Source organism: Camponotus floridanus, unplaced genomic scaffold, assembly GCF_003227725.1.
Source record: "Camponotus floridanus strain SB8 unplaced genomic scaffold, Cflo_v7.5 scaffold81, whole genome shotgun sequence".
Taxonomy (NCBI): Eukaryota; Metazoa; Arthropoda; class Insecta; order Hymenoptera; family Formicidae; genus Camponotus; species Camponotus floridanus.
In genome coordinates, this window is record NW_020229851.1 from 82,932 (window position 1) to 96,115 (window position 13,184).

Here is a 13,184-nt window from a genome sequence, read left to right on the forward strand (position 1 = left end):
AAAAAATACCATATGCCATATTTAAAAAATTCGACTTTGGATCTGAATAGCCGTTCAGTACCGGAAGTTGGAAAATATCGATATAGAAACTCTTCTCTAGAAACTCTGAATCAGAGACACGAGTTACCTACTTTTGATTGGTCCGCCATTTTCTTGCTTTTCCCGCTGATTTTTAAATCTATTAATGAAAAATACAATAAGATAAAATACAATTTTAATATTTTTGTGCAATAATACTTTATTGATATAAGATTATTACTACAAATAATTATTATTTATTATTACACTATGCATTTTGCATTTAAATCATAAAAAATGATAATTTCATAATTATTACTTATCATTATTTAAAATGCAAAATGCATAGATTTGTTATCGTATATTTTCTTTAAAATATTTTCACCTTTTTAATCAAAAATTTTTAGTCTGAGGACTATAAATCTTTTTATAATTTTAAGAAACAAATTATGGCAGAAATATATACATATATATCCTTATATATCTTTCTTTCTTGCATGTAGGATTTAACAGAAACATGGCGGATGGCGGATTTCCGCCTCGTGTCCGGTCTTTTGATTTCAGTATCTCTAACTACATATATAATAGAAGTTTATAAAGAAATAACAAATTATTTTCCATTTATAATATATGTATATATATATTCTTTTAATACTGGTTTAATACTATCAATGATTTCTCAGAAAAAACAAAATACCAATAATAGCGCAATTACACAAAGAATTTGATATGTAAGTGTTTCTAACCCTTTACTTTCTATTGTAGCTCGTATAGCGATTATTTTCTCGCGAATACTGTTATTTTAATAAAAAATATCTGAAATAACATTCTGATTATAATCATGTGAAAAAAAATTAATAAGTTATAAATTCACATACAAATATGAGTCAGATATTGTTATAGCAAATATATATTTTTCTTGCAGCAGATATGTCAAAACATATATAATAGATATAACAAATTAAGTAATTATATAATTCTAAGATTATAAATATTATAATAATAATATTATGCTTTTTAGATTTATAAGGATTTAAACAATAAAACTCGAAGATTTCTTAAATTATCCTACATGAAAGCTTCATACATATATATGTATCTTTATCTAACAAAATAGAGTTTATATTTGTTAAACTTTTTGCTTTTATCATTTATTTAAATCTCTAACCATTCTTTTAATCACATTTTTCTTTTGAAGCTTCTATAAAATTAATAACATTTTAGTAACAATAGTGATTATAATATTGAATAATAATTTACAGAGTGATTACGCTGCTACAGAGTAATAACAATTTTATATATAATATGGACAGATCTTTAAAGAAATTACTACGACTATATCCAATAGCACGTAATTGGGCAGTTCTATCAAATCATATAACACCGTTTCCATCAGTACAGAGTTTATCACGAATATATAACACTAGTTTGACAGGTAATTGTACAGATATATATTGTTTAGATATATATGTGATATAAATATAATACTATAATTTAAAATTTTTCTCAGACCATACACAAATGGAAGATTTTCCATTATTAAAAAGAAATAACTATGCATCTGATGATATCAAAATACATAAATCCATGGAAATCTTAGAAAAAGCAGCAACAAATTATACAAATATGACTATACATGATGTTGTTCATACAATGTCTACTTTATTTGACATATCTAAAGAAATGGAAGATACACAAATTATTAAAAAGCACATAGGCTTTATACGTTTATGTAAAATAGTAAACAAGGACATTAGACTCATAAAGACACATGACATTATTGAAATCTTGAAAATATTTGTATATTTTAAACTCCCAAGCCACAGTATTGTAATTCAATCACTGCTGCAAATGATTCGTACAACTATAAATGAGATGTCTCTTCAAAATATAATGTTTTTAAATTTTTTATTAAAGAAAATGGATAGCACTCCATTGCGAGATGCTTTACTGATAGCTTTGCCTCTTGTATTTGAAGCACAATTACCTACAAAGTTAGAATCGGATAATATAGTTAATTTAATATGGTCTTTGAGATATGTAAATGAAAATAATATAAATAATGCAGAAATAAAAGATATAATATTCAAATCACTGTGGAAATATGAAAATGATCTAGATGTACAAACAGCTTGTATTATTTTTTACAATTTGTGTTCTATATATGTTCTATCTCCAATAGCTTTTGAATTATTATCTAAAGTACAAGAAATACTCATAGCTAATGCGAAAAATTTATATATCGAGGAAGTAATCAAGATACTCGAAAAACTAATATTTGTCACTACAATGAAGTATGTTACAAAATTCTTATATTAATATTTGACATTATAAAACGTAAGATATAAACAATATATTGTTTTTACAGCAAAAACCATGGATACAAGTTCTACAATGAGACATTAGTGGATGCTTGTGTCAATTCAGCATTATCTTCAAATATTAATTTTAACAGTGGTATTCATTTACTCAAACTGTTAAATGATTTAAATTATGCACATATACCATTCTTGGAATATTTAGCCGCAAAATGTTTCCAAGATCCAAATCTATTAAAAGATGCATCATTTTTTAAAGTATCAATTTTCTTAGAAGGACTTAACAATGCTGATTACAAGCCAGTATTTTGGGATATTATACGAGATGCGATATTTGCAAGTGAAGTGGAAAATAAATTTTTCAGAAAATCTATGATCAAATTTGCTCTACTTTTGACAGCATTAGATTGTTATAATCCAAATTTACTCAAGAAAGTTTTTTCTGAGAATATAAAAATTAGAATTGATAAGAGGAAGAATATTTATGCTAAAGAAATATTACTTTTATATCAAAGTGTTAAGACATTGTATCCTACATATGATGGACCATTGCCTTCGCAGGAGATACTAGAATATGCTTTTAACATTAGTCCAACTTTTCCTAAATATTCTATAAAAGCAGCATTAGAACTAGCACTGGGTGGACCTCAGTATATTTGCAATAACTTAAGAACAAAACTTGGTCATCATATTGGTAAGTAATGAAAAAACTGAAATTATTTGGATTATAATAACAATTTAAAATTTTATTTTTATTTTTATTTATACATTCTAGACCATGTTGTTGTAATGAGGAAAGGTGGATATCCTGTTGCAATTAATACAGTTATGTCCAATGAAACTAACACGATTTACATCGAGGATATACCAACTCCAAGTGAAAGTCAAATGTAAGAATATTCTCAATTTATTTAACATATTACAACTGTTTAATCCCTTACTTGTTGCTGTGATGCATGTTTTATATTTCAGAATACTTATCTTTAATTTACCTGATACAGCATATGCTGTGAATTCTCAAAGATTGAAGAGTACATGGTTATTAAGAATAAAGTCTGCTGAGGAATTAACAAAATCCAACACAATTGCAATAAATTCTACTTCTTGGGCAAAATTATTCGAACATGAAAAAGTTCCCTATTTGATGCAAGCTATAAGACTGAAATGTGAAGACCTTTCAGATTCAGTTAATTAAAATATTGTAATTGAATTTTGATTGAAATTTGTAATTGATATTATAAAACATTATCCCTACAAATAGGGATTTACAAAATTGTAAACAAATGCAGTTACAAATGTATATTTATTATTATGTGTATAGTAACATAAATAGAGAAATATGCATAGGTAATAAAACAATCTATTTTAAAATATGTAGAAATAAGGAAACCAAGATTACATACATACATAACTAAAAAGATCAATTAACAAATAAACTAGTAAAAATAAATTTTTTTTTACAAATTCTGTATTGAAATTATTATAATGAAACAATTTTACAGTATTTTTAGTTAATCAGAGATATTCCTTTCAGTTATTCTTTGTATATACTTTAATGAAAATATTTTATTGAAATTTCTATTGATTACAATGAATTTGTTAAAAATACAAACTAAAAATTACTGAATAACTATTATACCTATTTCAATATAAACCAGAATTTCATTATAAAATTTAATTAGATAGTAAGAATTTTGAAAAAAAAAACAGATATTTTCGAAAATTAATGAGGAAATATTTGGTTTAAAAAAAAAACGCAATATGTTAAAAATTGCATTACAAAAAATATTGGAGTTAATGAAACATTAATGAAAACTGTCTATCTTATAAAATTGAATAAAAAAGTACAAAAATATATTTAAAAAATTAAATTATAAATATAAAATAAAAATAAAATAAATTTATTATTACTCTAATATGTAGAATCCATAATAGATATTTTATCTAACATGTATATTTTGCCCAGAAAATGTTCTCGCATTATCTATTAATATCACTTATTACGATCTTATTATGACTTATCCGATATCGTGATTCGACTAGTCAGTGATTTTAAAGAGAAATTAAATCTTGCCGAAAAATTACGATGCACTTATTCTCGTCACGAAATCAAATTGTTCACGTTCATTCTCCTTTGCGATTTATTCGATCTCGAACGATCATTTTGTTCGTAGCTAAAGGAATGAAATCACAAATTTATAGCGTAGATCTTCTTGAAACCCATAAAAATGATAAAGAAGATGATGAGAGGATCGCTCCTATTATTGGTCGGTTTCTCGCCAAAGAAATATACTTGGATCATGTATGCTAGGATGATATCCAACGACCTGGTCATCGACACTTTACTTGCGCGTTCGATCTTCAATGCTTTCGTCAGCAGAACCTTGTATGTGTATATATATATATATATATATATATATATATATATATATATAGAGCTTTTATTAAAAATATTACTAAATAACTACAGTATAAATAACTACAGTATCTCTCTTAGTCTCACTCTTCCCCTTCGACCTGTCCGGCATAGGTGACCTTGCCGGTAACTATTTAGATCGCAAAAATAGTCATTTTGATCTCATTTTGACGCGATTTAACTGGCAAAATGACATAAAAATGATTATTTTTACTATCTAAATACATTACCGCCGACATAGCTCTCCGGATCATTAGAGTACTCAAACCTCTTCACCCGGCAAATGCCTTCGTTAAGGTGGAGATATCATCGAAGAGGTAAAATTTTTATTATAATTATTTCATTTAAATATAATAAATATAATATAATTTCATAAAATAAAGGGAAGTATACAATATATAATATACAATAATAATATTGAAGTGTGGAAAGTAACATACATATTTTATAAAATATAATATACTTATAAAATATAATTATAATATATTAATTATAATATTTATAAATTAATACAAAATATCTTATTTTATAAAATTATTTTATAAAATTATTACATTACAAAATTATTTTACTTATAAAATATTGAAAATATATACAATATACACTATTGTGTGTATTTAATACAATTGATATATAATTCATATTGAATATAAAATATACAATAATTAAACTATAAAGTATAACATAAATAGTTTTATAAAACATTATTACAATATATAATAATATTTACAACATATACAATATATTTATGATAAGAATTTATAATATTTATATAATATAATTACAATATATAATTTATAAATATAATTATAATATTTATAAATTAGTACAAAATATCTTATGATACAAAATTACACGAAAATGTCTGAAATGCACATAACATTCATTTAAAATTAAATCAAATGATTTTCAAACAGACGATTCAAATTATTCGTGATATTTATTAATTATCGACTTTTCATTACAAAACTTATTAAGAATTGCGTAATATGAATAAGTTGCAATGAAAAAATCGCAAATACATTTACATTATCTATTATATTTCTTCATTAATTATTATATCTTATCATCAATTATATTATCAATCTTTTTATTACAAAAAGAAAAGTATTTATATTGATACATTTTAATTTTTTAAGAAAATTTGACACGTGAAAAAATAAGCGAAATTTTGTATAAGCCAACGATCAAGTACAAAAATAATAATAGCAATTAAATATAAGATGAAAATATCTCGCGGATAATCTGATGATAACAATTCGAAAAATTAAAATAATTTCGCCCGATTGTCAGTTAATATCCGACAGGTAAAAAAAGAACAATATTAAATGTATAGAGCGACTATTTTTTAACGTATGTTTTACGTAGAATTCTATCGAGATTGATCCGCAAAGGAAAATTAAACGACTCGTCAAATGTCAAGAGTTCAGCTGCAAAATGGAACGAATCTCAGATCTTCCAGCTTATTCCCAATAGCAATGATTTTAACATTTCAATGAATCAATGACAATTATCATCACCATCTTTCATTCACAAAATCGAAATTTACGGGAAAAAATGGTCTTCCATTATTTAGAAATGTCTTTTTATTAATAAATAATGAAACTATTATAATATAACTATTTTTTTATGGAACTGTGCATGGTTACAAACGAGTATGTTTAAGGATCATGAAACATATGCGCATTTATCGCTTGTTAAATGTACAAGTACAATAATTTTTGGGTACCAACTGTTCGAGACAAGTCGAACCCAATAACAGCAAGATTTTGAAAAACTTCGTATTTAAATATTTTGCGACGTAAAATAAAAAATTATTAATTCTTTTATAATATATTTAATAATATTTTAATATGTCGATATCTTACTGATATCAGAGTACCCATTCGACTTGCCTCGAATTTTTTAGTACATGTACATTTCATGTATTTGTGTGTATTAATATAGTATTATTGATATAATATTAACAAAAGAAATGTTTTATCAAATGTGTCACATTTTGCGCATATATTTCCTGCATGTAAAATATATAACAAATTTCTTATATAAAATATCAAACGAAAGTTATACTTAAAAATTAATATTAATGACTTAAAATGGCAGGATGTCCAACACCTAGAAATGATCTCTTAAAAGAGATCAAAAGTAAAGTTAATTAAAAATCAATTAATAAAACATATTCGTTCGTAACCATATATTTTGTGTTAAAAAAAGTTCAGAGATGAACAAATAAATTACAATTTAAATTTATGGTATTAACCCTATTTGGTAAATTAATATTTATCTCTATATAATAGTTATATCCATGCTCAATGCTTTACTACTAACAATAAGTCTTTTCCAAAACGATAAAAAATTTTTAAATCGATATTAATATTAAGAATAATAATAACAGAAGAAGATTTAATAAAAGAAGAAAAAATTCTTTATTCAAAGTATATTATTTAATTATAATTTTGTAATTCGACTTTTAAAAAATCTGTCGTTAACTCATTGTTAAAACCATTGCTTCCAGGAACTGTCGAAAAAACCGATAGTACGAACCGCGTTAGTATTTACACGAAAGACAATAAGATAGCAATCGCGCCTCAAACCAAAAGGACATAAAAAACGCGATGTTTGTAATATTAATTATACATTTATTTAACAAATATTTAATTTCAATTCGCAAATTCACGAATATATTTAATTGACAAAATCCCGAACTTCTAAATAATTTTGACAAATTGCGATTTTGCATTGTCGAAAGAGCAAGTATTAAATTTCGCGAGTGAGAAATTAATATTGCACCGTTGGCTTAATATCAAATCACATATATTATTTAATCATTTTTATGTTACGCATTATAATAATTAAAAAGATAATTGAAACTACGAAATTTAGAAATAAAAATTTTCCGTATTTATTAACTTTCGTATCAAAAACAGACTATTAAATTCTAGAATAATTTTAAAATAAAATGTCTAACAGACAACGAGTATTGATTGGATATATATTAATTTTGTAAACTTTGCGTTATGTATTATGTGCATTTTTTTCAATTTCGTGCAATTAATATAATTTACAATATGTAATTACATATATACAATATATATAAATTATTACAATATATAAATTACAATATATTGATTATATACATAGTATAGATGTAGAATATAGATTACAATGATGCTATCTCTATCAAATAAGTCGATATCAGTTGCAAATTTGCACAAAAATGTTCCAAAATAAGTACGTCTTTTATTGCTTAAATTGATAAATGACAATATTCTACCAAATCGAATATATATATATATATATATATATATATATATATATAAATTGTAAATTTAAAAAAAAATAAGAAATTATTTATGTTCTAATATATAATTTAGCTTTATTTAATATCTTAATTATCAACATTATTAGATAATGATAGCATTTACATTTGAATTTAACATTATATAAAATGTTTATAATGGCATACAATATTTACTATATTATATTTATTTTTATATATACGAATTATATTATTAATATAATTAATAATATAATTCGTATATATAAAAACGTAATTTACAACACAATCAAATTATTAAATATCCACATTACATGTAATTCACATTATATGCAATGTGAATATTTATTAAAAAATCAAGAATGATGACAAACATTATACATCAATCTTGATTGTACAGCTTTTTCAGAGTACAATTAATATACAATTTTACATAATATAATATATAATTTTGCGCTCTTAAATTATATCTTATGTTTTAATAAGGAAAAACTTTATAGTATATTATATAGTAATTATCTTACTATATAAAATACTAGTTTAACAGTTCATAGTCTAATAATCCTAACAATCCTAACAATCCTTATCGATCTTTATAGCCCTATCAATCCTGACAGCCCTATCGATCCTAACAGGCCTATCGATCCTAACAGGTCTATCAATCCTAACAGCCCTATCCATCCTAACAGCCCTACATTGATCAACAATCCTACAAATCCTAACAACCCTACCGATCTTAACAGTTTTACCGATCCTAACAGCCCTATCCATCCTAACAGCCCTACCGATCCTAAAAACTGTAGCAGTTTTATTTGCTGATTAGGCCAGCAAGAATCCATGACTACTTAAATCCGCGATTTAGGAAATGTGCCCTAAACACGATTCGCGAACCTATTACATTTTTATCGCCATTTATTTTACGCGTCTTGATTTATTTTTTAACGTGTATTTTATGTCGGACCCGTTTATTTTACGCGTTTATTTTATTGCGTGCTATTGCACGTAGAAATACATATGTTTATTTCGTTTTTTTACTTCTGATCAATATTTTGGTCATCCTCTTCATCTTATTTAAAATAATTTGTCAGATCAGTTAAACCTACCTTTCACTGATCATGACCATATTTAATTTGGCTACTTTTAGCCAAAAAGTTCAGAGACCTCTCTAAGGTCAATAAAGGAGAATAACTCCTTTTGTTGTAAGTTATTTTCGCATGAGCGTAATTTTACGCTCATTTATAGTCGTAATATGTAACGACCATTGTCATTTTAATATAACTTTGCTTTAACTAATATAATACTAAGTCATCCATCAAAATTAATTGATTGAAATTTTTATGTTATACGTATATATATAAAATATTTGTAACAAAATTTATAATAAACTTATAATAAAATAAAATTAATTGAACATACATTTTTATATTTTTCATTGTATTTTTTCTTTATATTTACTTACTTATTCATTAATTTTTTAAAATATTATATATGATTTACTTAATCAATAACTTAGATTTATAATAGTCAAAGCAAAGTTTCTGATATGCTACACTACATAAATAGATGGACTACGAAAAATTAAAACAAAATCAGCATGTTATAAAGAAACAAATTATTATATAAAATATTAATAAAGTTAATAGCATGTTCTTTATTAAACAATATAAATAATTGACTGTAATAAAGAATTGATAAAAAATAAAGATTTTTTTTCTATATTTATTTAATTTTAAATTTGCATTCTTAAAATGTTGTATTACTATATATTGAAAAGAACTATTCAAGTTAATATACGTATTAAAGTTAATATAAATATATATATATATATATATATATATATATATATTAAATGTAATTTGTTTAATTTGTTGTAGCCCATTTATTTTAAGGTAACGAACCTATAATCTACAATCTATATCTACAAACTCCACAAATCCGTTACCTTAAAATTAAATAAAAGTTTTTGACTCACCGACACTGATGCGCAACAGCGGAGTCGATTTCGAAGCTACGTTGTCTATAACATACAAATATAAAATTCAAATTAGCAGTGTTTAAAATGATTAATATTTTATTATATATATATATATATATATATATATATATATATTTATATTTATATTTATTATTATATTCAATTATTATTGTACGCAACGAATTTTATATTCGATACGAGCAATAATAAACAAGTATATAAATATGGAATAATTTTATAAATTGTAAAAAAACTATTTTTTAAATAGAAACTTTTTTTATAGGATTTATATAAAATCTTTTTCTTTCAATCTCTCTTGTTTAAATCATTTGAATAAGTGAAGCAAACTAATGCAATTTATAATAAGTAATATACAATAATAATACCATCAGGTTGTTCCGCTGGTGCAGGATGCCTCTCCTAGGCCTGCTCCTCCTCTCAGATCGTCAAGTTTGCTTCGTCGATCTATAACATATAAAGAGAAAATTCAAATTGTAGCGGAGTTTAAAATAATTAATATTTCAAAAAATTATTATTGTATGCATTGAATTATATTCGATATAATATATATATATATATATATATATATATATATATATATATATGATATGTATAATAATAATCAAATTAATAAAATAATTCTATAAAATAAAAAAAAACAGAACATTTATTAATAATTCTCTATCTTCACTAATTTTATAAAAGCTTATATTTTTACAAGATTATAGCTTTTATTTAAAAATCTTTATCTTTAATTCTTTCTTGTTTAAATCATATAAATAAAAAATCAAATTACACGATTAATTGTTCAATTTAAATTATAATAAATATATTTAATATATAATTACAAATAAAGAAATTATTTACCATAAGATTGCTCTGCCGGAGCCCGATGCCTCTGCTAGGCCTCCTCCTCCTCTCAGTCTTAAACGCGCGATACTTTTCGGCACTCCCGCACTCACGAGCGATATTTTTATATCACTATTTTCGTTATTTTACGCGCGATACTGAACGGCACTCCCGCACTATTTCGATGCGATTAAAAATTTTATATTTGATCGCGCGATGTATATACTTAATATGTATATATCTTTAACGGCACTCCCTAATATTTATATATCTATCGCGACGCGTTGACGAAGCGCTTACCGTCCGCGGCACGTTGACGGCACCGACGACGCGAAAGGGTACTTAGCTTCCCATTCAGGCACCTTAAGATTTATCATAAATTGGAAAAAATTTAAGATAAACCTCAAGAGACCGTTCAGGTACTAAGCCCTCCCACCGCGACAAGGTGTACCCCATGGGAGGGTTACATTATATATAATTTCATATATAATATAATATATAATTAATTTTGTAATATACTATATACATTTTAATTCGCAAATATAAATGATAAATAAAAATATAAAAGATAAGAGAAAATCTATTATATAAAGCAATGTTTAAAATAATTGTTAGAGAAAGAATTTGATAATATTTGGAACGTCTCATATCACTACCTCACTGTTCGAAGGCCATTGAGAGAATGATCGTAGGTCAGAAACATTACCGCGATATTGTTTATATCGCCAAGGTTGACTATGTAAAGAGAGAATTTGATAATATATGAAACGTCACTACTTTATTGTTCAAGCTAACTGTGCGTGATGATCGTAAGCCATAAAACATCGTTGAAATATTCTATGAGTGAGTTGCCGATTAAGAAAATTTAAAGCATTGATCGAAATTTATAATAATTATAAATTATATTAATATTATTAAGTATCGTTAGAGAAATTATTATTATTATAATTATATAAAGAGAGTATGTTAATTTTTATATATGAAATATTTAAATAATTATATTATTTTAAAAATATTTTATAAAATATTAAAATATTTATATATAAAAGTATTAATTAATAAAAAAAATATAATAAATGCTTTATTATAGATACTTTAAATGTGTTAAAATAAAACCTGGAATATTTATATACATTTATATACATGCATTATATTACGTGATTTTTAGAGCGAATTATATATACCATTGAGAAAATGAAAAAATAATAAACAATATAGCTATTTTGAAAATAATATAAATAATAATAATAAATAAATAATTTTTATAAATTACTCACTAATAATAATAATAAATAATTTTTATAAATTACTCACCGCATATCTCTTTGACTGCTTCAGGCTTTCACTGCTCTCTGAGTGTCCGATGTCCTTCTTTTTTCTTCTTCATCCTTTTCTGTTTTCTCATAGCACTTATATTCACTCGCGAACAAACAATTAATTATATTTAGTCATATACTATAGAAACGATCGCGAGACTTTTGCACGGCATTCCCGATCGTGGAATAATTACGAGAAACGCACATTAATATATCGTATAAGGGATAAAAAAGTGCGATTTGCTCTACAATAGTAGCGAATTATATTTCAATACTAATCGCGATCGCGTTTAGGAAAAGAATTCAATAATACGAAGCGTTTTATATCACTACTTTGCCGTTGGAATGTCGTGTGAATAATAGAAGGTCATCTATGTATTTATAATTTTTGCCTCTTTTGTTTCAATTTTTATTTGGAATAATGAAGGATCGCGTTTCGATGGATGTATCATCGCCATATAATTTCATGTTATTTATTAAGAGTTAATTAATTGTTAATTGTAATAGTCGTAGCGAATATATTTCGATATTAATCGCGATCGCACTGTTAGAAAAATAATTCAATAATACGAAGTGTTCCGTATTACTACTTTACTACTGGAATGTCGCCGTGCGAATGATACAAGGTCTTCGCCTATGTAAACAATACAGCGCTACGTCATCAAGGCCGAATGTCGTGTTTTTGACTTCGCTGCCGAAATATTTTACGCGTACTATGACGTACATATACGAAAATTGAATTTATATACAAGTATATTTTTAAAGTCACACACACATGTACACACAGATTAATTATTTATTAAACGATTAATATACATCACAAGACTTTCCATTACGTTAATTATTCAATTTTGTCATTCGATCGTTTTACTGCGTGTTCTCAGACGAATTATATATATTTAAATCATCACATAATTATATGATAAAACATCGGACGAAATATTCTTAATTATAAATATTAAAAGAAGAATAATTATTGTTCTAAGGATTGCAACAAAATGATAATTTATAATTT

The 13,184-nt window shown here is 24.8% G+C and overlaps 1 protein-coding gene across 2 annotated transcripts; it reads left to right on the forward strand.

The window, feature by feature from the left end:
- The first annotated feature begins 642 nt into the window (after positions 1-642).
- LOC105254584 lies at positions 643-3,675 on the forward strand. 2 transcript variants are annotated; one of them, XM_025414493.1, is made up of 6 exons: positions 643-749; positions 1,281-1,453; positions 1,529-2,312; positions 2,387-3,030; positions 3,112-3,226; positions 3,309-3,675. In XM_025414493.1, the coding sequence occupies exons 2-6, from the start codon at positions 1,324-1,326 to the stop codon at positions 3,529-3,531; spliced, it is 1,896 nt and encodes a 631-aa protein (XP_025270278.1). In that variant the 5' UTR covers positions 643-749; positions 1,281-1,323; the 3' UTR covers positions 3,532-3,675. The 2 variants fall into 2 exon arrangements, with proteins under 2 accessions (XP_025270278.1, XP_019884108.2); XM_020028549.2 differs by lacking the exon at positions 643-749 and having other exon boundaries at positions 1,275-1,453.
- Positions 3,676-13,184: the final 9,509 nt, after the last annotated feature.